We start from the raw sequence: 24,019 nt of genomic DNA on the forward strand, positions 1-24,019 counted from the left end.
GGTCGCCGCCGCCGCCGTCGCCTCCGCCGTCGCCGCCGCCGCCGTCGCCGCCTCCGAAGCTGCAGGCCGGGTCACCACCACCATCGCCGCCGCCGCCGAAACTACAGCCCGGGTCGTTGCCGTCGCCGCCGCCGCCGCCGCCGCCGAAGTTGCAGCTCAGGTCGATGCCGCCCTCGAAACTATAGCCCGGCTCAGCGCCGCCCCCGAAGCGATAGCCCCGATTACCGCTGCCGCCGCCGCCGCCGAAGTTTCTGTTGCTTCTGCCGCCGCCGCCGCCGCCGAAGTTTCTGCCGACGCCTAAGTTTCTGCTGCCGCCGCCGCTGCTGCTGCCGCTGCTTAAGTTTCTGCTGCTGCCTCCCCAGCCGCTGAAACTTTTGTAGCTGCTGCTGCTGCTGCTGCTTCGAAGGCTGCTGCTGCTGCCGCTGCTACCGAAGCTGCCGCTGCTGCCGAAACTGCTGCTGCCGCTGAAACTGCTGCTGCTGCCGCTGACGAAGCCGAAGCTGCTGCTGCTGCTGCCGCCGCCGAAACTGATGCTGCTGATGCTGCTGATGCTGCCGCTGCTGCCGCTGACGAAGCCGAAGCTGCTGCTGCCGCCGAGGCTGCTACTGCTGCTGCTGCTGCCGCCGCCGAGGCTGCTGCTGCTACCGCCGAGGCTGCTGCTGCTGCCAAGGCTGCAGCTGCTGCTAGTGAAGCTGCAGCTGCTGAAGCTGCTGGTGCTGATCCTGCTGCTCCTGCTTCCCAGGCTGAGGCTGCTGTTGCTGCTGTTGCTGCTGTTGCTGCTGCTGCTACTGCTGCTGCTGCTGCTGCTGCCGCTGCCTCTCAGGTTGTCGCCGCCATCGAGGCTTCTGCGACCACCGAAACTGCCGCCGCCGCCGCCGCCGCCGCCGCCGTAGCTGCTGCTGCTGCTACTGCTGCTGCTCTGCCCTGCGCCGCTGTCACTTCCAGTTCCTACTCCTCCGATCCAGGTCCGGGTCATCGCTTCCCCGCTGCCGCCGCCGCCGCCGCCGCCGCCGCCGCCGTCAGGGTCCCAGCCGGCAGCTGCCCACTTGCCGGACTCGGCCTCGGGCCCCTGCGCGCCCCTCGCCCCCGCCTCTGCCCCTGCCCCTGGCGAGGGGAAGACGCAAGCGCCGGCGTTTTTCGAGAGCTGGGCAAGGACAAGTTGCAGACTCCGGCCGCTCGTCTCGCCTCCTCGGCCGGGCTGGGCCCCCCGCGCTGCCCCTGCGTGGCCGCGCTCCAGCCGCTGGGCTGCGCGCTGCACCGCGGGAGCGGCCCTCGGACTGGGGCCGGGGTGCAGGCGAGGCCGCCGCCGGCGCCCCCCCGCCCCGCAGCCCGCGCGCTTTCCGCGGCCGCTGCGCGGCGCCTCGTGCGCCGCTGCCTCCGCCGCCGCCTGGGCTAGGGCAACGGGGGCGGCTCCACAGCCTCGCGGACTTTGCGGCGCTGTCGGAAGTTGCGGGCGGCTTTTTCTCCTCTCTCCTCCCATTTGAGGCTCTCGGCTTTCCAGGCTCTGGGGAAAACCGAAATAATTTCTTGCGCTTGGCTGCGGCGGAAGGAGACTTGGGGGTCCGGCGGCGGCGGAACTGCCCAACTCCCCTTCCAGCCAAGACTCTGAGGAGCCGGAGCTCGGGGTCGCAGCCAGGCTGAGTTCGGCTTGGTCGCCAGGGGCGAGCGCTCCCTGCTCGGACCCCGGGCCCCGACCGGCGCTAGCCAGCCTTGCCCTGTGACTCGGAGCCGAAGCTCGGAGGTGGTAAGAAAGCTGGAGCGCGCGGGGGCCGAGCGGCCGGCCGGACGCGGGCGCGCGGGACCCGGCGGCTCGGCTCCGGAGAAGGGGAAACTCGGGATGGGGGGGTGGTGTGCAGCAAGTGGGGGGTGGTCAGCGTCCAAGTGGCCAGAGCATCCCTCGAGAGCTTCCCTTTGGCTCGGCGGCCAGCTGATTTGTGGCCCCGCTCGGCGGGGCGGCGGCGGGGCAGGCGCTCACAAGAGATTGCGATGGGGGGGGGGGGGGTCTGTGGAGGGAGGAGCTAAACTCGGGACCGAGTCTGGCCGCAGAAAGTATCTTCCTTTGACTTCTCTCCAGGGCGAGCTCGCTACACTTAAGTACTCTCTGAACCGGCGCGCGAAGGCCTCCCCGACGCGCAGTGTGGCCCCAGGTACGTAGAGAGCCCGAGAGGCCGCGCCCGCCCACCTGCCCTCGCGGCGGGCTCGTGTTCCCCTTCAGTGGAGCCCGACTTCGCTCTGCCCTCGGGCCTCCCCTCCCAAGCCCTTTGGGGTCCCAACCGGTTATCCGTGGAGCTCTCGGCGTCCCGCCTCCTAGGGCCGCGCCTGCCTTCTGGGGGAACTAACTTCTTTTTTTTTTTTGAGGGGGGGGGGGAGAAGCAGGACTGATAGGGAGAACGTCACGTCCCACGTGCGCCGAGTTTGTTTTGAAGTTCCTGTCCACTCTGGAGCTTCAAAGTGGTGCTGGTATCCCCCGCCCCAACCCCTCCCATCCATCGCTTCCTTGGCCCTCCATGCTGTGGAGAGCTCAAAACAACCTCAGTGACGATAACCCCGAACCCCTTTAGTCTCAGGGACGGGGCCAAATCTCCTTTCTCACTTGGGTTTTCCTGGAAATGGAGTTACTGGCCGGCCGGGCAGAGAGTTCTCCTTTGGACGTTCGCGGAGGCCCCAAGTTGGCCCAAGCGAATGATGCAATGCTGTCTGGGGGGTTGATGGCAGAGAGCCCCCCAGAAAGCAGCGGAGGACCCGATCCCGCCCCTTGTTTTTCTGTTCTGACATTTACCCTGCAGAGATCTCTTCAGAGTACAATGTTACCCACCAGGCACTGCTGCAGCCCTTAGTTTTTTTCACAATCCTTAGGACTCACTCCCTCAGCGAGTTTCCTTGAACAGTAACGATATTGGTGTGGAGGCTGAGGCTCATGGTGGTGGAGGCTAAAGCCTCCCTTTGTCACTGAAGGACATTCCATTAGGACCATCCCTTAGATTTGAAATCACATTCTTATCTTATCAAGGTGCTTCCTGCTTTGTTAGCTGTTACTTACTTTATATTTTATCTTATTTTTTTATATTGAATCGACATCAGGTATGCAGACCAGGCTATAGTGTCTTTGAAAAGGGATTAGCCTCAGTCTGCTTGACCCCAGAGGGCAGAACTGGGATCAGTGGGTGAGAATTACCTAGAAGCTGATTTGAACTATACATAAGGGGGGAGGGGGAGTGATTTTCCCAACAATGAAAGTTATCCCAAAGTGGAATGGGCTGCTTTGGGAAAATTGCAGAGTCCAGAATGGGATTCATTCAGAGTTTCTGTAGTTATCTCCTTTATGTATGGGGAAACTGAGAAAAGACTCAGTCTAAACCCAGCTAGCTAATAGTCAAATCAGAATCAGAACCCTGGTCTCGTCCCCTTTCCCAACCTCAACAGCAGTGTCCCCGGTGAGACCACAGTTAGGATATTGGTTTGGGGGTCAGAGCTTTTCCACAGCCTTTTTTCCCCTTCTGCCTGAGAGATCAGGAGGGGTGCACGATGAAATTGGGTTAAATTTGCTAATTTCATTTATTGATGTTATTCCTCCCTTTCTCTTGTGTGGGGGTGACTGAGAGCTCCAGAGTCCTAAGTGGCCAACAGTGCATTTCAGATAGTTAGCCCAAGTACAGTGTGAGTAACTGCTTTTACAGAGAGCCTCCATGGGGTGAAATTGAGAATCATTTTTAATTACACTCGTTCACCTATGTGTTTGAATAATTTGGTCTAAGGCCAGTTATTAGTCTCTCAGCTCTCAGTGGTCTTAACTATTTCAGATCCCAGGTGAAAGTTTATGCACAGAGCTCATGCAGCTCCCTTGCTGAGGAGGGGTGCATGATGAAGTTGAGATAAATTTGCTAATTTCATTTATTGATGTTATTTCTCCCTTTCTCTTGTGTTGGGGTGACTGAGAGCTCCAGAGTCCTAAGTGGCCAACTGTGCATTTCAGATAGTTAGCCCAAGTACAGTGTGAGTAACTGCTTTTACAGAGAACCTCCATAGGGTGAAATTGAGAATCCCTTTTAGCATTACACTTGCTCATTTGTGTGTTTGAGTACTTTGATCCAAGGCTGTGCAGTTATTAGTCTCTCAGCTTTCAGTGGTCTTAACTATTTCAGATCCCACAAAGCTGATGCAGTTTACTTTTATACATAATTCTAACAAGCTTGGTGAGCTGGTTTCTAAACTTTATACTAAATCACAAGCAGATTTTTTGGAGGAAGGGTTGATGATAGGGGATTGAGCTATGGTGGGCAAAGACTATCACAAGAAGTTATCCTTTAGTAGAGCAAAAAATTAACTGGTCAAGAAGAAATGGGAAACTAGTTCTTGCAGTCGCAACAACTTCAAAAGCATAGCAATATGGGACCATTCAGTATAAGGATGGACAGTCCTGTGTGCCTCAGTGACCATTAGATAGGAGTCCCATGTACTATGACCCTGTACGGTAATTCGTACTGAGAAGCTTCTTGTCCTCATGAAGTCAAGGCCCACAGCTCAGTCACGCCACAAAGAATATAAGTGACTTGCCTCTTGGCGGTGCTTTAGTTGCCGAATACTTGCCAATTTGTATATAATTCCCTATATCAGTGAAATCACAGATCTGAGCCCCCCACCCCATTATGATGATATTGCTAAGCCATCAGCTATTGGTTCAAGTAAGCTCCTGCATCTTCTGCTTAAGAAGGCAGGGAAGTGTGGATATGTTAGAGAAAGCCACACAAGGGTTTTTCATGTGCTTTCTATGTGGCAAACATTGTGCTGAGTGCTGGGGTACAGATGTGAGCAAGAAAGACATACCCTCCCAGAGCCAGGAGTGTTTTAGTCAATGAGGGGATTCGTCATAAGCCCTTTCTAGAAATGGCAGATTCTGTTCTTATTTTTAGGGTCTGGCCCCTGATTTCAGAGGCACACTTTAAATGGAGGGCCAGTTAGGGGACGTGTTGTGCATGGCAGTTGACAGGGAGTCGCCCGGGAGGTGTTGGCCGGACTGGCCAAGACGAGTGCGTGCTGTTCCTTTATCACAATCCAGGGTCAGAAGGCTGATAGTTTGGGTTCCCTTAGAAGGAAGATTATCACAAAAATGGCGACCCCCCCAAAAAAACCCAATTTGATGCTGAAAGGGGTTGACTTTCAGCTATCCAGAATGACTTTTCCTGGGGGTTCTGGATAGATGAAACTTCACGTTTTGAGGTAAGGCAGGTTTGGAAACCTGAAAGAGGAAAACCTGGGCCTTCTCTCCAGGGCCACGCTTCGTTCAGTAAAGATGCCATTTGCCTTGCTTTCCTGCCCTTTCTCTGTTCTCTCTCCTCTTCTCCTCTATCTCGTGGATAGTCATTTTTTTTTCCTTAATTGTGCTTTGAGGTCTGGTACTTTCCAATGGTCATGCATGGGAAACTCAGAGCCTTTGAAAATAAATGGAAAACCTCACAGTTTTGGCTAGCAGTTTCTCATCTGGTCAATCCCTTTGACTTTCTGGGCCTCAGTTTTCTCATCTGTAAAAGAATGGGAGATGATTGGGGGGGCCCTTCCAGCTCTGAATGGTTGAGTCCCTGACAGGGTATTGGATAACCAGCCCAGCTAAGCTGCGCATCCCCATTGGTGGCCATCAGGGCTGGCACCCAAGGCCAGGTCATGAGAAATGCCTCCCTCTGACTATAGCTGAAGGCCTTACATTCAGGACAAGATCAACCCCGTGTCCACATTGGCAGTGCCACTGGGCTGCCATCTTCGTGAACAGCTCTCACTGGGGACCCTGCCTGCTTAGCCTAATTAATCCTTAATCCCAGGTTCATCCCTTGCTACACCCTGACAAATTAGACTGTACCCACCACATGCTTGGAGATGCAGCTCTCTTTCCTCTCCCTCTTCTCCTCTTCCTGCTTCTCCCATTTCTCTCTGTCTCTTTTTCTCTCTTTGTTTATCTCTTTCTCTTTGGGTCTCTTGGTATCCCTCACTCTATGTCTGTCTCTGTTTCTGACTTTTTGTGTCTGTCTTTGTGTCTTTCTGTGTGTGTGTGTGTGTGTGTGTGTGTGTGTGTGTCTGTGTTTCTCTGTCAATCTGGGTCTCCATCTCTGTCTTTCTCTTTGTCTTTCTTCCTCTTTCTGTCTCTCCCTGTCTCTCTCTGTCTCTGTCTCTGTGTCTCTGTGTGTCCCTGTATTTCTCCCTGTCTATCTCTGTCTGGTCTCTAACTCTCTGTTTTTCTCTATCTCTGTCTCTGTCTTTGTCTGTCTTTGTCTTGGTCTTTCTCTCTGTTTTCTGTTTCTCTGTCTCTCTGTCTGTATATCTGTCTCTGTCTCTACCTGTCTCTTTGTCTTGGTCTGTTTCTCTGTTTCTGTCTCTGACTTGTTTTTCTGTGTGTCTCTGTTTCTCTGTGTATCTGTCTCTGTCTCTCCCTGTCTCTTGGGTCACCACCTCTCTCTCTCTCTCTCTCTCTCTCTCTCTCTCTCTCTCTCTCTCTCTCTCTCTCTCTCTCTCTCTTTCCATCTCTTTGTCTCTCTTGTTTTGTCTCTGTTTCTCCTTGTCTCTCTGTCTCCACCTCTCTCTCTCTGTCTCTGTCTCTGTGTCTCCATCCCTCTGATTCTCTCTTCCTCCTTCCTTTTTTTTTTTTTTTTTTGTCTTTCTCAGCCTTTCTCATTTTCTTTCATTTTCATCAGTGTCTTTGGTTTTTAGGATGGCCACTTCCAGATTTGACCCTCCTCCTGACCACACTCCCAGTGAACCTTCCCTTGTACCAAAGAACAAGAGTTATTAGACAGCAGCAACCCCGCTGCCTCGGCTGCCGTCCCTCGATGGTTTTTTTGTGCTCTTCCCACCTGGCCTCCGGCCTAACCTCACACACTCTGTGCCCCAGCCCAATTTGTAGATGTGGTAGCTAAGCTCCCACCTCAGTACTTTTGCCCAGGCTGACCTCTGCTCCTGCTGGGCATTAATTCCGGTTCATTGATAGCCTGCTGGAAGGGTCCTTGGGAGCCGTTGAGTCCAACTTTTTCATTTCACAGACGGGGAAACTGAGGCCCAGAGTGATTGGGTGACTTCTCCCGACCATGAGCGTCCAAGTCAGGGTTTGTGCCAAAATCTTTGTCCGAATCCCTCCCCTCGTTTTCTTCAGGTCAGAGTTTGGGTGGCGCCTCTTTTCCCCATCTCCCCAGTGTCCTCGGGTAATCGGGTGTATGTTTCTGTGCCTCCATGCTGTGTCCTCTGTTAGACTATAAGCTTCTTCAGGTCAGGAGCTGGCTTTCTGCTCCGTGTTGGGTTTGGGTCTCTTGGCCCTTGAATCAGCCCACGGCAGAGAGCTTTTGGGGTTGGGGCGTTGCGGCCTGGCTCGTGCGGCTCGGGCCCCTGCTATATCTGACGCCGGGTAATGAGCCCTGTTGGACGCGGTCCCCGGGAGGCGGCCTACAGAAGGTGTGGTGTACATTTGGGCATGTACATGCTGAGGCCCAGGGCTCAATGGATGCCATTCCTGATGCTCCTTGTTATCTGAGCCCGCTTCTCCCCTCCTCGGGGGGTTTGGATTAGGTCTCCTCGGCACTGACTGGCCCTTCTAAAAATGCCAGACCAGTTTTGGAAAAGCCGCTTCTATATAGCCCTCTACAGGAAGCCCGAGAATTCCTTGCCCGGTGCGTTTCTATTGGTTGCCAGCTCCAAAGGGGGAAAGGAAAACCACCCCGGCTTCACAGCAACCCTCTAGTTGCCCTGAAGCCTAGAGCTAGTGACAGGGACCTGCTGCAGCCTCCGACACCGCCGGGCTCCGGCTTGCTGGCTCCGCCAGGGTGAGTTCCCTCCCTGGGACCCAGTGGGCTCAGCTGGCCTGGCTCTACAGAGAGGGCCGGGGCCAGGGGGTCTGGGCTTCTGCTTCATTCAGGGGCTGTGCACGATGGCGCCCTCAGATTGAGGAAGGAGGCGTCAGCCTACCCCAGCCCCAACCCAAAGTCCAGCTCCATCCCCCAACCCCTAACTTCCAATTTCACCCTCCACCCCTAACCCCAAGCCCATCTCTGGTCCCCACTCCCTGACCTGCAATTTCACCCTGCCCCTCACCCCAAATCCACCCCCCAACCTCTACTCCTGACCCCAAGCCCAGCTCCAGCCTCCCACTCCAACCCCCTCTCTACCCCTAGTCCCAAGATCAGCTCCAATCCCCACTCCCTAAATCCCAACTCTACCCCTTACCCGATTCCACCCCACCCCACCCCTAACTCCAACCTCTACCCCCTAACTCCCAATTCCTCCCCTAACTCCACGCCTAGCTCCATACCCCCACTCTACCCTTAAACCCAAGCCCACCTCTGGCTCCCAACCCCCTACTCTACCCTCCAACTCCCACCCCTAACACCCCATCCCCACCCCTACCTCCAAGCCCAGCTCCATCCCTCAACCCCCACCCCCACTCCTAACCCCAAGCCTACCTCTGGCTCCCAATCCCCAACCCTACCCCCTCCTCCCACTCTGCCCTCCAACTCCCACCCTCCTAACCCCAATTCTCACCCCTAACCCCAAGCCCAGCTCCATCCCCCTCATCCTGAACTCCCACCCCCCAAGCCCATGCTCACGTCCATAGCTTTCTACCTTTGACCTTCTTGTGGACTAAGCCAGGCTTCTAGGTTAGTGTGGACTAAGAGGGCACCAGATGTCCTGTATCAAGTGGAACCGGCTAGAATTGTAGGCTCCGGACTCGGGGAGCCAAGAACCCTCGGGTCCTCACACTGTCCCAAGCCGGTGGCTTTGCCAGCCTCGGCTTTAAGTGCTCGGAGTGTTTCTGGAGGGCTGCGGGGAACCTGGAATGCACTTTCTCCCCCCCTGGGGGCCGCCGGGCACAGTAGCTAAAGTGCTAGACTGAGCCCAGAAGATCTGGGTTGGAATCTTGCCTTTGCCACCACTAAGTGTGAATTTGGCCAAGTCCTGTCACCTCCAGCAGTGCCCAAAAATGTCGTCATGGAAAGGTGGCGATCTTCATTAACGCTGGAAGCCTCCGCGGAGTTCCTCGGCATTTATTGAGGGGTGTCGGGGCAGTGGCACTGTGCTGGGTGCTGGTGGGGTGAGGGGAGATACTGAAGGCATAGAAAACGGTGCCCTCCTCCCCTCCCCAAAAGTGATTGCATCCCATCCAGCCAAGGTCCCGCTTGTATGGAGCACCCCTAGGTGCTTTGTGTGGAGGTTGGAGGAGGAGATCATATCAGGCTGGAACCGGCTGGCCCAGCCACTCAGTTCTGTGACCTTGGGTCAGTGCTTTCCTCTCCCTGGGACCTCAGTGTCTTCCTCTATTAGAGGAGGGAGTTGAACGCTATGGCCTTGAAGGTCCCTCCTAGTTCAGTGGTCCTGGTCAGGAGTGGCTCGCTGGAGGTAGAGGGCAGCTTTTAGTGAAAGGGTCTCCTAAAGCCTAGGCCGTGGGAGCCACAGGTGATCTGAGAGCTTGCCCCCCTTCTGTTCTTTTAAGAGGGCTGCCACCTGTGTCAGCTCCCCAGAATGGGGAAGTGCCTGTTCAAGGTCACACAGTGAGGATGGCAGAGCCAGGACCCAAGTAGGGTCTCCCCACCCCCTACTGCCACGTCCTTTATGATATTCTCCCTGTCTTCTGGATCTGGCAAAGCCAAGCCTTCTTCCGCACCGGGGAACGGCCCGCTCGTTGCTCAGATTTGGCCTTTTTTCCGTTGGCTTGCCAACTTGCCTTGGTGGGAATAAGGGGAGCCATCACTTCTGCCCTTCTTTCTGCCCTTGGGCCTGGTGTCCCATTTAGCCCCCTCCCTCCCCATCCCCCACCTCGGAATGCCACCCAAGCCAGAATGAGATGAGTTAGACACGTTGCTGTGAGGTGAGGAGGGGCGAAGGAGCCCCAGCTCTCGTGCCTACCTCCTCCCCCCACCTGTCAGAAGGGGAGACAGGCAGGGACATGGCAGGCCTTTTGGAACCCAGCCCAGGCTGTCCTGGGCCTTTGGCACAGATGGCCAGCAGAGGGAACTAGTGGAAAGGGCCCTAGCTTTGGGGTACAGAAGACCTTGCTTCGAGTCCCTTTAATATCTGTGATTTCATGGAGCTGGAAGCCATTCCTCCCTTGGACCTCTGTCGTCTTTTTGGGAAATTGAGGACTGGGGTTGAGGTAAATGACTTCTCGGGCTGCCTTGAGCCAGCGAGTAGGGGGCTGCTGCCAGTGTCGGGGGTTGGCAGGAGGAGTTTGTTTTCAGAAGAGTATATATCTTGTCTAAAATGAGGAAAGGTGAGCATGAGTTGGTTTTAGGACACATTTAATACAAGAGAAAGGGAACGAGAGATCTGGAAGGAAGCACATTCAGATACACAACAGCGGCTTCCAAGAGTCCGTTTTTAAGTCAACTGTCACTCGGTTGAGACTTGAAAAGCAATTTCCCCCCTTAAAAAAGCCATTGTAATGATGCATTTTCTTTTATGTTGCTGTCACATCCCAGGGATCCCCATTCCCCCCAAATGAAGCCCATTTGTAAAACAGGTATGGCAGTGAAGCAAGACCTAGTGTGTGTCAACTCTGTCCTGTGTTGTACAACCTGGTTCATGCCCATAGCTCCCCGCCTCTCCGCCAAGAGGGAGGGGAGGACTTCTTCTGGATCAGTTCTTTGGAGTCAAGTTTGGTCATCGTGTTGATCTTGCTCTTTAGCAATGTCCTTTATGGTGGCTTTCCTGGGTGTTTTGGTTTCAAGTGCACTCTGGGTTTTGCTTACTCTGCTCTTGAAAGGTCTTCCCAGGGTCAGAGCTGGACTGGGCAGCAAGAACACCTGGATTCTAACCCAAGAACCTCTGCTGCTTATTAGCTTCGTGAACTTTGGCAGGTCACCTCTCTGACTCGGTCTCTTCCTTCAGAAATGAAGGTTTTGGACTAGTTGACCTCTGTGCTGAGCTCCAGCTTGGTGATCCCCAGGTGGGATCTTGGGCAAGTCAGTTTATCTCTCAGCCTCAGTTTCCCTATCTGTAAAATGAGTGGACTGAACCAGAGGCTCCTTCCAGCTCTAAGTCTTTGATCTTCTGGTCTTATGAAACACAGTCCCAATGGAAATAATCTTTGGCTTTTCTGGACAGATATATTAAGAGCTCTTCTTTGGGTAGGGTGGTTTGCCTTAGCTCTGGGAGCCGCTGGGAGCTGGAGTGCCAAGTGCAGAAGGCCGGCCCTGGCAAGAGGTGGGGTGGGGGCTCGGTGATGGGCCTGGAAACTTGGGGGAGGGGAGGGCTGCCTAGAGGAGGGGGCTGGGGCTCTGATGGGGGAATGGGGAAGGAGGGGGATTGAAGGCAGCAGGTGCTTTGGAAGTCATGTGTTTATGAGGCGGGGACTGCTTGCAGCAGCTCATTTGGCCCCGTTTGTTAACAAGGAGAGAGGCTCTCCTTTCTCTCAGGCCTATTTATTGTTGGGCAGGTTGTCCAAGGACAGGACTATTCCCATTTTGTCATTTTGGGAGTCTAGCCCTGCGCACTGTGGAGCCTGCCCCCCCCCCCCAGATAACTTTGGCATCTCCCCTGTTTTTAGCCTTTATGAGACCCCTCCCACTCACAAGTCCTGGTGCAAATGATTTTTTTTCCCATAATACAGATGAGGAAACTGAGGCTTCTGGAGGTGGCTAATTACAAAGATAATAAGCACCTCTGTTGTCTATATTAGGCCTTTTGGTGTCTGGGTCCTCTCGGCCCACTGGGGAAACCTTTAGGGAGGGAAGTCTTGTTAGGTACATTCATGGTGGAAGGAAAGCCACATTTCAGGTAAAGGTTAGTGACGGTAACCTTTTTTCCCATCCTGCTGTCTTTCTGTGCAGCCTCTGGGATTATGAATACCCTGTGTAGGCTTTTAAGGTCCACACACTTTACCCAAGAGGCCGTTAGGTGCATAGAATCAGGCTAGACTCAGGAAGGCTTGGGTTCCAGTCCTACGTCAGCCACCTAGGAGCTGTGTACTGCAGAGTAAGTCACACTCCCTCCGTTTGCTCCTCTGAAAATGAGGGGGTTGGATTTGAATATCCCTCTCTCGCTTTTCATCAAAACTCATTGAAGGAGGATGGGAGGATCTTTCCCCATTTTATAGATAAGATCACTGAGGCTCCATGAGATACAAGGGACTTGCCTAGGTCCCTGAGCAAGGGACTTTGTGTGTGGATGGGGCTGGTCCGGATTTGCAGGTCAACTTTCCCTCTCCTGTACCCCGAAAGTGGCAGTAGAGGAGCACCATGATAAGAGAATCAAAGAGGGAAAGCCCTCGAGGACTCTGCTTGGCTTGCTATCCCAGGAAGCCCTGAGTCCCGATTCTCCCTCGCAGGAAGTCCTAGTGATCAATCAGTCGATGGAGTGAAGGGATTGAGAATCTCTGCAGTTATCTCTCCTCCTGTCTCACCCTTTGGTACTCAGGACGAGTACCCAGCAGACTGTGTTCTCTCAATTGTGAGGACAAAAAATAGATGAGCAGCAAATCCTTACATATTTCCTGAAAATTAAAAAAAAAATCATAATGGGGGCAGCATGGGATTGTGGGTAGAGGACAAGCCTAGAAGCCGAACACTTGTCCCATTCTGACTGTGTGACTCCAGGCAAGTGGCCTGTCGCTCTGTGCTCTCCTATTCCAAGGGGCAGTGATGGGTAGACGTGTATTCACAGAGGGAGTTTGTAGTACTTTTCTCTAGAAAGTCAGCGTACATAGGAGATGGATTTTGAGAGTTTCTAAGGGTATCAGAGCTCTTTTTTTTTTTTTTTTTTTTTTTTTTCTAACCAAGAGAAGTCCAGAATCCTAGGGGGTGGCCTCAGGCACATGGAGGCCCTTTTGTGACCAAGGCCCATCACCGCATCCATTCCAGAGGCTGTTCTTCCTCACTAATAGAATGTAATAAAGCAAAATCAGTTCAAATCAATACAAAAACAGAGCCACCTGAAGTAGCCCGCCCTCTATTGTAGAAAATGACCGGCCTCCAGATCCTTTTGTCCTCTGGCCTATTCCTGCTGCATCTGAGGCTTTATTGCTGACAGCTTTGTTTACATGGGCTATATGTTATATATGATATTTGTGTACAGAATATATTTCCACATATTGTTTATTACATTAGCAATCTGGTTCCTCCGCCTCCTTTACTTCAACAAAAGCTTAATTGATGCCTTTTATTTTTCTCTCAAAGCCCCTCTCGGCTCTTCACCCAAGCAGTGAACCCTCCCTCGTTAATAGGGGAAAACAATTAAGCAAAAACAGTCATTATGGTGAGAGGCTGACAGCATATGCAAAATCTTGCCTCTGTGGCCCCCCTCCCCACCCTTTGCGCAGAGGAAGGAAGGCATGTTTCATCATTTAATGAGTTTTAATTTGGACATGTTGACTTTGAGATGACAGCAGGCCATGCAAGTAGGGATGTCTGACAGTTGGCACTTTGGAACTGAAGTCAGGAAAAATGTTTCCGCTGGAGACATGGGCTTGGGAGTCATTTGCTTAGAAATGATAATTGAGTCCATGGGAGCTGATGAGATCTCAGAGGGGTAGAGAGAGACGAGTAGAGGGCTTCAGACAGAGCCTTGTGGGATACCTGGGCTAAGAGAAAGGGAGAAAGAAGGAAGGCCCGGGAGGTAGCAGGGAGAGCTAGAAGAGGCAGCGGCTCGGAACTTGTGAAGAGCGTCCAGAAGGAAGCTTGATGTGGGTCAGGGATGATGAGGATTGAGGAGGAGGCCCTCAGAGCCACAATTAAGACATCATTGGTAGCTTTGGCGAGAGTAGGTGTAGTAACTTCGTTCTATACTTTTTGGTGCTTGCAATGTCACCTGAGCGGCCATTTGACAATTTCCTTGGGAGGTTTGGGACCAGACAGACAGCCTCCTGTCAAATAGTCAGAAAGCAGTGGACCTGGCTGATGTTTCCGGCATACTGTCAAAAAATCTTTAATACTAATTTCTCTCCTTTGAAATAGAGAGTTTAAGTAGGTTTTTATAATGCCCCCTTTTGATTAAAACAATTCCAATAGATTGCTGATGGAAGGAGCTTCTGCATCTAGAAAGAGAAAGATGACGACTGAATATGGATCCAAGCTTAGTATTTTACCTTGTTGTTTGTTTGCTTGTTTTTTCCTTCTTTCTTTCTCACATTTTTTCCCATTTTGATCTGATTTTTCTTGGGCAGCATGAGAAATCTAAAAATGTTTTTTGAAGAATTGCTAAGTGCATAATATATTGGATTGTTTGCTAGGTAGGGGAAGGGGGCGGGAGCAAGAACAATTTGGAACAGAAGATTTTGTGAAGGTGAATGCCGAAAACTTTTTTGCATGGATTTGGAAAAATAAAAAAGCTATTGAAAAAAACAAATTAATTTAAAAAATTTCCCCTCCTTAATTTAGGTGCTGCAGTGTTTTAATTTAGGTTGCTGAGTAGACCAGTGGTCGAAGGATTTGAGCAAGTAACTTTGAAAGGAAGAAATCGAAATGATCAAACCACATGAAAGAAGTGGTGAAAATCACTGTTAATCAGGGAGATGAAACTTAAAACAATTCTCTCACACCCATCGAGCCAGCAAGGATGGAAAAACTCATTGTTGGAGGGGCTGTGGGAAGACAGGCGTGCTAATTCACAGCTGTTCCAGCTGTGAATTGCTTCAACCGTTCTTGAAAACAATTTGGAATTATGCAAGAAAAATTACCAAATTGTTCATACCCTTTGACTCAGACATTCCAGTCCTGGGACTATCCCCCAGGGAGGTTATTGACAGCAAAAAAATATGTACAAAAATATACATAGCAGCTTTACTTGCCCAAGGACACCTAGTTAGTTAATGGCAGAACTGGGATTTCAACCCACCTCTTTCAACTTCAAGTTCATTGCTTTTTCAGCATTGTTCCACGTTGATGCTTCTCGGTGCTTGTGATTGAGAGTGTAGAATGGAGAAAGTTTTGTTTTTGTTTTTGGCTTTGTCAAGCAACAGTGCCTAGAAGTGAAGACCCGCTTCCTAAAATGCTGCTTTGATTGGATTTAATTTCCTCTGATTTCGTGGCTATCGTAAACATCAGTGCTGTGGGGCTGCCCAATCCTAATGTCTATTTTTAGAAGCTGTAGTTAGGAAGAGAGGGAGAAAGTTTGCCTGGATAGGTCTCCTCTGTCTGTGAGTGATGTGGAGCCAGTGGGCAGCAGCATGCCTGTTTTAACTGAGTTCCTGTCAAAGGAATGGGAGGCTTTAGCTAAAGTCCCCCCTAGAGGCACGAGAGGGTTTCTGGAGACCTAGAATAAGAATGGCTCCACTTTGGTGAGCTCCGTGCTGGTGGACCACTATAACCCTGCCCGTTTCCATACGGGCACCTGATTAACTTTGTAGAGGAGAAGGGAAGAAGAGATTGGTTCTCTTTGGCATTAAGATTTCTCCCAAAAGAAGACAGAGGAAGAGGGAACCTTTGCCAAGAAGGTTCCTCATGATCATGTTCTGCTTGCCAAGATGGGGTGGGATTTTATGGTCATCATCATTTCTCTTCCCCTACCTTGAGTTGGAAAAACTCTGCTAATGCTTGTCCCGAGAATAGAATCCGTAGGTGACTTGACCTTGGATAGGCCCCGCTGTGGCCCCCTGTGTAATATCACAGGGATGGTTACCTGATGTTGTGATTGCCTAGACAGGCTCTTTTAAATAGTGATTTAGTATGTGCGCCTGGTGCCGTGGGAGATGGGAAGATGACTAAGCATCCTTGGACCTTAGAATCAAGCCCTTCTCTGCAGCCATTTCCTTTTGCTGCCTTCCAATGCTTTCTCTTGCCATCTTGCAGTTGGGAGCCCCCTCCCCCCAACTCTTCTGCTTTTTTTTTTTTTTTTTTTTTTTTAAGGGCCATTGTTTTCATTTGTCTTTTACCCATTTTCATAGGTGCTCAGCCACGTTTCATACGTGGGCATGGCCAGCTTCACGCTCAAGTTTTCCCCACTAGATGGGGTATTCTCCTGCTCAGGCTCAGCCTGAGGCCCCAGGGCCCTCTTGCCCTCTCCCATTAACCCCTGCTCCATATCATCTTGGATCTTCCATTTGTACAGAGAAAAAGCATGTTGTAATGGAGTCCAGAGCCCTGCTTTCTAGTCCCCGCTCAGTCACGTATTGGCTTTGTGACCATGGCCTGCTTACGTACTTCTCTGGGCCGGTTCGGTCTTATGGATACAATAATGACAATATTTGTCCCACCTGCTTCACATGTCAGCGACAGCGCCAATAGTAGAAATTGTGATTTAAGGAAAGTTTAAGTGCAGATACCTTTGGGGAAGTACGGAACCTCATCATTAAGGGAGAAGTTCTAGTATAAGTCATTGAATTCGGTCAAGGGCCCAAGTCCCAGAAGGTGGCTGTAGCAAGAATTCAGATCCCAGACCAGAAACTGGAGACCAGAGAAAATGGCTGTGTTAGGAAGAGGATCTGGACAGCATGGCGGTGCGGTGGGTTGGAATCTAGGCAAATGGGCCATGTAAGGGGTCCGGCCTTGCCCCGCAGCTGGGATAGAGTACTATTTTCTGCAGGATTTGGGAAGGTGGGCCTGAACCTGAAGTGGGGGAATTGGGGAAGGCCACTACCAAACAACAAGGAGCCCCAAATAAAGAAATGACCCCTTAGAGTAAAAACAGACGTGCCGGCCTCATTTATTAGAAACATCACCTCACTTATCCATTGCTAATTATAAACAGTGACGGCCATGGGAGGCATGGGAGGAGGGGTGGTACTATGGCTAGTGTCCAAGGTGGAGGCAGGAAGCCCTGTGTTTTAATCCCACTTCTTACTAGCTGTGTGACCCCTTAACTTGTGAGCTTTATGTTCCTTATCTGTCAAGGGAGGGATAACAAGAGCACTTCCTTCTCTGGGGTCTTGTGTGGAGGCCCAGCTTTTTGGGAAGGACCCTGTGAACATGGCGGTGGTTACAAGCACAGTGCAGGCCAAGCTCTTGGAGATAGCTGGGGCAGGGAGCAGATCACCTCAGTATGCTTGGTGGTTGGGGAATGGGCGGCATTCCCTCCTTTGTTCCATGTTCTATTTTCATTTCTTTATGATGTCTGGATGACCTGGACGTATTACTAGATGGCCAGTTTGGCTGGCAGGCAGGTGGACTGGGGGGAAGGCGGACTGGTGGGCAGGTGGGCTGCCTCTTTTATTTGGCTCCACAGTATACACTGAGGCTTCCTTCTTAGCTTTTCAAATTGAGTTGCAGAGCTAGAAGAGGAGGCCACCTCCTTCCTTCCTTCTGCCAGGGCCTGGTAGCTTGAGTGCAGGGAGTCTCACATTTTGTCTCTCCCTTTTCTTCCCCCTGCAGGTCTTTGATCCTTGTGACCTTTATACCGGCAGCAATTTCTCCCGAGTGCTGAGTACCCTTTTGGCTGTCAACAAAGCCACTGAAGGTAAGGCAGGGAGAGATGTGTTTGTGGGTGTGGGTGGGTGCACGTAGGGAGTGGGGAGCTCGTTTGTGTGTGTCATGCCATGGGAATTTCTTGGGTATCCCACCGACTCCTGTTCCCAAAGAGCCAGCTCAGGTCCAGGTCAAGGTGGGAACAGTTTTGCCACTGCAGTTTCTTAAGAATGCAGTGAGTTTCTTACATGAGGGAAAAATGACTTGGTAAAGACAAAAAAAGAGAAAAATCAAAGGAAAAACTGAAAATATTTCTCAAAGAAGCAGTTGCTCATAATATTAAATAACCTTGTTAGAGGTCTTTAGGTTTGGCAAAATCACTTCATCTAAGCCTCATAACAATTCTGAGCCATAATACCCATTTTACAGACGAGTAAACTAAGGTTCAGAGAGGACACAATCACTCTGTAAGTTTCAGACACAGGAGTTGGACCTAAGCCTTCCTGACTCCAGGTCCTTTTTCCACCATTTACCCCTCACACTATTTATTTGGGCACCGAGCGACTTCTTCCTGACTCCCTTGGCTGACAGAATTGGGTGCTGGATCTGGAGCTGTCAGGCTGCAGCTCTCTGGGGAGACGTGGCTGTGCAGTCTTAGGTGTGACAAGGGAAACGTGGCCAAGACATTTAGGAAGGAGCCTGGGCCCCACGGAGGCAGGAGGTAGGGAAGCACTGGCTGCTTAAGTCATAGTCACAGCTCAGACCACTCGGGAATCAGCTCAGGGCCAGCTTGCCATTCGCTGAGAAGCGACTTCAGTTAAGATTTGGCATCCAAGGCCTTGGGTTTGAATGCCAGTTCTCTTACTCCCTGTGTGATCTTGAACAAGTCTGTTCCTCCCCTGGGGTTTGAGCTTCCTCTGCTAAAGGCTGAGGTCGGAGTACACGACTAGCCTCTCCCTGACCGCTTGGGCTTGTCTGTGTCGTATAAAGAACCAAGTTGTAGATGGAACTTCCATCTTGGCCTCTTTTGACTCCACAGATCACCAGGTTTCAGAAAGACCATGCCAGCCTTTCTCTTCCATTAGTGCTGTTTCCAGTTCTCAGACAAACCTCCCCGGAGCGGTTTCTAACTCAGCACCAGCACTAAGAAGGCATTCAAAGGCAGCGGTATGTATTATACCAGGGGCAGGGGGCGGGCACCGGGGAGGAACTCCTCATGGGGATGCTACTATCAAGAGTGGCATATGGTGGGGCAACCAGATGACAAAGTAGGTACAGCACCACTTCTGCAGTCAGGAGGACCTGAATTCAAATCTGGTTTCAGACACTTAACACTTCTGAGCTGGGCAACTCACTTAAGTCCAATTGCCTCACAAAAGAAAAGAAAAAGAATGGCGGGTGGGAAAGACATTTACTCCAACATACTGAAGGCCTGCAAGCTTTGGCAGCACCTTCAGAATTTAGTGCCTTGGGGTAAAGTTGCAACTCTGCTCTTTGCTGCTCTCCCTGGTCCCCTCTGGCCTCCTGATAAGTGTGTTCCACTTGGAACAGCCTTTGGTAGCATCTTCAGTTGAGCTCCACCATGTCTTCCCAGTCAGACAATCTTTTGGGTGGGATGAAACTTTCCACAGTGGAAACAGGGCAGAAGCTTCCAGGTGTGTTCTTTCACCCGACCAGATCACAGCCGAGTTTGCTGGATTTGTTTTGCTCCTCTCCCCTTGCAGTGGGGGGCCCTAAAAGCTGCTATTCTTCGCTCCACCCATAATATTACACAGCAGGAGAATACCATACTTGCAATTGAGGGGGCCGGACTTCAGATGCGGCCTCTGATCCTTGCTCACCGTGAGGTCTTGGGCAAACATTTTATCTCTGGATATCATTTTTTATTTGGAAAAGGGGGGGTGTGATGATTAGTCCTGAATCCCAGAATTGATATGGACCCCATGACGAAAAGGTTTTGAAAGCGCCTTCCAAACCTTAAAGTGTCAGACATTTCTGCTGTTATTCCTCTTTGGCTCTCCAAAGAATGGTGACCATACAGTGAAAAGAAGGTTGGCTTGGGAGTCAGGGGTTCTGGGTTCTTACTGCTAGTTCTTACCTGTGTGACCCTGAGCAAGACATTTCACTTCCACAGGTAGGCCTCCATGGTCCTTGCCAACTCTAGATTCAGGATAAGGTTATCCTTTCCCTTTGGAATTATCCCCTCTCCCCTGCTTTCTTGAGTGGTACCTTTCTTCTAAGCTCTCCCTTTCCCTCTTTTGACCTTGCAGTCCATAAACCGAGAGAGGCTGTCTCTTAGAAAGCATTAGCTCCCCTTTCCCTCTCCACGCCCTCCAAATATTGCTGCTGTCAAATCACTTTAAACCACCACAGAATCCACCCTCCAATCCACTGGAGTGAGTGATGGGATTGGCTTCGTGGCCTCCTCCCATGTCTGTTCCAGTGAACTGGAAGGGATCCCAGGCAGCCTGGCCTTGGTCACCACCGGGGGAGGTTGGCCTAGTGCTGCTGTTTTGGTTATTGCTCTCATTTTTGCTTTTGGTGATCACTGAACTGACCGTATGTCCTTTTGCACCAGGAGATGACTGAAAATGGGAATCACCTGTTGGTGGTGAAGGCGAGATTCAACTTTAAGCAGACCAACGAAGATGAGCTGTCGGTCTGCAAAGGTGACATCATTTACGTCACTCGAGTGGAAGAAGGTGGCTGGTGGGAAGGCACGCTCAATGGGAAAACCGGCTGGTTCCCCAGCAATTATGTCAGAGAAATTAAGGCGAATGGTAAGTAAAACTTGAGAGAGCTTTCTGCCAAGGATTATTGGTCTTTTCTTGAGCATTTTTTCTTTAAACATTTTTTTTTTTTTAAAAAACATCATTGGCAAAAAAAAATAATAATAATAATAATAATAAAAATAATAAAAAAAAACTTCATTGGCATTTCCCAATAACCCTTTGGAACAGTCCCTAGTGACAGAGAGGAACATCAAACATAGCAAAGTAACACCTAAAACCATCTCTGACAGTGTGTGCAGCATTCTCTACCCATGGTGCACCCCTTCTCTATTAAGTGGAAGCAAATATGTTTCATCATCAATCCTTTGGTCACTGGGCTCATCTGAATTGGTATGTTGTTTCCTTTTTAACTTTGCTACCAAAGGTTTTTTGTGGCCATCACTGGCCAACAACAAACACGTGGATGAATAGGCATCTCTTTAACAAAGACAACTTAATAGTAGAGCAGAGAGAGCCAGCAGAGCCTCTCATTTGGTCTCTCTGTGCCAAGCTGTGCTTTAGGAACAACAAGGCTGCAGGAAACACAAAGAAAGCAACGGCTCCACCTTAAATTGGTCCCTTCGGTCTGTCTACCGACTAGAGCACATCCGGCCTATAAGCGCTTGCCCAATGGTGTGTGCTTGCTGACCTCAGCCTCTTGGGATGGCAGAATAGGATAAGAGGTTTCATGCTAACTTCCTTGTTTAGTCAGGGGCTCTTAAGGAGGCCTCAAGAACAAATGCCTCATCTCCGTGTCACAGAGAATGGAATCGTGGGTCTAGAGTGAAGCAGGTCGAGGCCAAATCTGGCCCATCTGGGTGAGCCTCCTCGGGAATCATTCCAGGCGAACGGCTGTCCTGACTTTCCCAGAGAAAGGCAGCTATCTAACCTCTCTTTCAGTCATGTGTTGTGATCCTTGCATTTGTAGCTTGCCCAAACCCCTCCTGTTTCCCAGTGAACCCCTGTCCTTGTGGTCCTCGGGGAAAGTCCTCTCCACATTCTTTTGGCTTTCTGGAGACCATCACCAAGTAACTCTGGGCCAGGCTGATGTGGCCAGGCCCCACTTCACAAGTAGGGAACTTCTTTGCAGCCTGCCCCAGTCGGGGACCGACATTTAAATGGCCCGCCGCCGGCCCTCCCCCCCCCCCCACCCCGGGCTCTTCAAGTAGGTGCCTTTTGGGAATATTTAGTCTTCCCACAGCTTCTCAGACATAAATCTGTAGTGCTAAGTGAGGTATGCCTGTGATGCGATCTATATTTACTGGTGCTAACTTTTTTTGGGAGGCAGCCTGATATAGTATGTGCAGGAGCCAGGGAGAATTGGGTTCAAATGTAGTCTCTGACAGGGATCGACAGTGTGACTCTGGGGGAGTTACTTAACCTCTTAGTGCTCTAGGCAATTAACTCTCTTTCAAGATTGTAAGTGACTGCCAAGCTGCCCTCTTCTTCAGTAGGGGAGTTCCTGCCCCTGATGAAATCAATCATAGGTTCAGACCTAAAAAGTTCCCCAAAGTTTTGATCCCATATTTGCAGACTTCTTGCCAAATTTATCATTACTGTGTTTAGTTAGAGCCTTCGGAAGAATAACCCTCAGCATACATTTTGTTTTTAGTTTTTCTTCTTTAAAATTCTTTTTCCCCCCAATTACATATAAAGACAATTTTTTGAGCATCCTTTATCATGAAACAAATGAAATAATTTAGAGTAGGAATAGTCTTGTCTATGTGAAAAAATACAGAAAGAAGAAAAGGAAATATAGTGCTAAAAAGGAGTGATTGTTTTATATTAAAGTTTTCCTTTAAGAAAGTCTCTGATAATGAAACTAAAAGAAAGCTCAAAACTTTAAAAAGTATCTTGTCAATCGACTGCCCTATTTCTCTATCTAGCAAATTGGAATAATGTTCTTGATTTACTTACATTTGCTTTTTCTTCCCATTATTTGTAGAAATTTAATTTCTTAATGAAAGCAAATTTCTGTACGCCTACCCAAGAAAATGCTAGAGAAAGCAAAAATAGCATTGTGGGTAACGCCTTCTACAGGGCTGGTGTCTGGTGGCAAAAATCACAAATGTAGTTAAGGGAATAAAAGATTGCAAGTCCAAATAACCTGTTAGTATTAAAGCTAGTGGCTGCTGGAGATCTAACTCAGACCTGTAGAATGGATCTCTTCATGTGAGAGGATGATGATGATGCAAGGAGACTGAGAGGCAGTTACATTCTCTGGCAGATGATTTGAAGTGTGGAGCTGGGCTCAATAGTTCATCAATAAACATTTAGTAAGCACCGACTGTGTGCCAGATGCTGTGCTAAGTGCTGAGGTCCAGTTTGGGAATCCACTGGTGAGGGGTGGAGACCTCTAGGGCCTTCCCTTTTGGTCTTGGTTCCTTCTTCTCGAGGGTTGCCACTGTGGCCATTGTTGACCTTGTGTCCTGGGCTCCTACCCACTTTCTCCCTCACCTCTGAACAATGGTGATTAATAAATGAAGAAAATAGATGATAATATCAGAATGATGATGATAATAGTAATAGCAGGAATGAGGATGAGGACGGTCCTAACAGATGGCTAACTTTTAGTAAGGGCTTTCAGGTCTACCAAGTGTTCTACAAGCATTATCTTAATTTGCTTTGAATCCGAATCCAGTTCCAGACTCACTGAGGGCGCTCTCTAAGCCAGAGTGTGTCTGTCATTCCGAGACTAGCCTCGCTGTGCTCAGGGAAAGTTTCTGCAGCAGCTTAGCCATGGTATGAAGAGTTTTACATCCATAGCAACTCTCATTATGCAGCGAATGGAAGGCTTGCCCTCTGTTGGGTTGGAGTAGCGTGTACTCCATAAGGATGTAATCTCCGATCCCTAAAGTGTGGAGATTCCGTATGATGTTCTCCTGCTTCCAGCCCGTGTGCTGCAGCCACGTTAGGTATTCAGAACAGCAATTAAAAGGTGGAGCTGGAGCTGGAGGGAGGTCCTAGTAAAGTGCCACAAGAGTCTTCTGCCCAGTATTGTCAATAGACCAGTCTAATGAGGTAAAATTGGATAGGGAAAAGCCCTAGACATGGGCCCAAGGTGGGATGGACCATATATATTCAATATGAGTTAATGATGTGTCATGGCAGTGAGAGGCTACAGTGACAGAGGGATAGCATCCAGAACAAGAGGTAATACTCCAACTCTACTCTTCCTTGGCTGGGCCATTGGGTTCAGTTCTGAGTGCCATCTTGTAGGAAGAGCCGTGTTTAGAGGGTGCATAGAATGGTGGATCGAGTGCTATTCTTGGAGTTAGGAAGCTCTGGATTCAAATCCCGATTCAGACACTAGCTGTGTGACCCTGGGCCCTGAGACAGCCTCCGCTATCTTATAATATAATATAATGTAATGCAACGTAATATAATATAATATATTTATCTGATATCTTGGGATTCCCTGAGTTTACCACCACGAACCCAAGGTTGTGAAGTTTTGTCCAAAGGTGCCTGGAGATAACTTGTAAAACATATCATTGGAGTCCCCAAAGCTTTTGATTGCTTGGCACTGGGGAGTGGGGCATGCTGGTTACCCAGACCAGGCTTCTTAAAATTTTTCTACTTGTGATCCCTTTTCACCTGAGAAATTTTTATGTGACCCTGGATATACAGGTATATAAAATAGGCTTACAAATCAAACATAGATTATTGATAATAAATCACAATTCCACTCCCCCCCACATTCAGTTATGAGACCCCCCCATATGGGGTTGAGAACCACAGTTTAAGAAGCCGGGACCTAGTGAGTAAGTTTCTTAGCAAGTCACCGCCTAGGCTATGGGAAGGTGGTATTGATGGTGTATGCTGGGGGAACTCAAACCCAGCTCTCTGTCCATCACCATCCAAAGCTTTTGAGCCCACTCAGATACACTGCACTTGAAAGTGATTGGACAGAATCACTTTGATGTGGAGGAGGCAGAAGGCTCA

General features: G+C 50.2%; 1 protein-coding gene across 7 annotated transcripts in view; it reads left to right on the plus strand.

Moving 5' to 3' along the window:
• ARHGEF6 (Rac/Cdc42 guanine nucleotide exchange factor 6) overlaps positions 1 to 24,019 on the plus strand; it is a 112,731-nt gene that overhangs the window by 8,545 nt on the left and 80,167 nt on the right. For 5 of the 7 annotated variants that reach the window (XR_012484288.1, XM_074278626.1, XM_074278625.1 and 2 more), the window contains exons 3-5: positions 17,271 to 17,355; positions 18,343 to 18,470; positions 19,882 to 20,083. Coding sequence is in view for 6 of the 7 variants with exons in the window: in XM_074278626.1 (XP_074134727.1) it covers positions 17,271 to 17,355; positions 18,343 to 18,470; positions 19,882 to 20,083 (415 nt within the window). In the remaining variant the exon portion in view is untranslated. Of the gene's footprint in view, positions 1 to 1,603; positions 1,745 to 2,074; positions 2,148 to 17,270; positions 17,356 to 18,342; positions 18,471 to 19,881; positions 20,084 to 24,019 lie in introns of those variants that run through there. The other 2 variants (XM_074278627.1, XM_074278628.1) reach the window with 2 other exon arrangements.

This window comes from Sminthopsis crassicaudata, chromosome X (assembly GCF_048593235.1).
Source record: "Sminthopsis crassicaudata isolate SCR6 chromosome X, ASM4859323v1, whole genome shotgun sequence".
Lineage (NCBI taxonomy): Eukaryota > Metazoa > Chordata > Mammalia > Dasyuromorphia > Dasyuridae > Sminthopsis > Sminthopsis crassicaudata.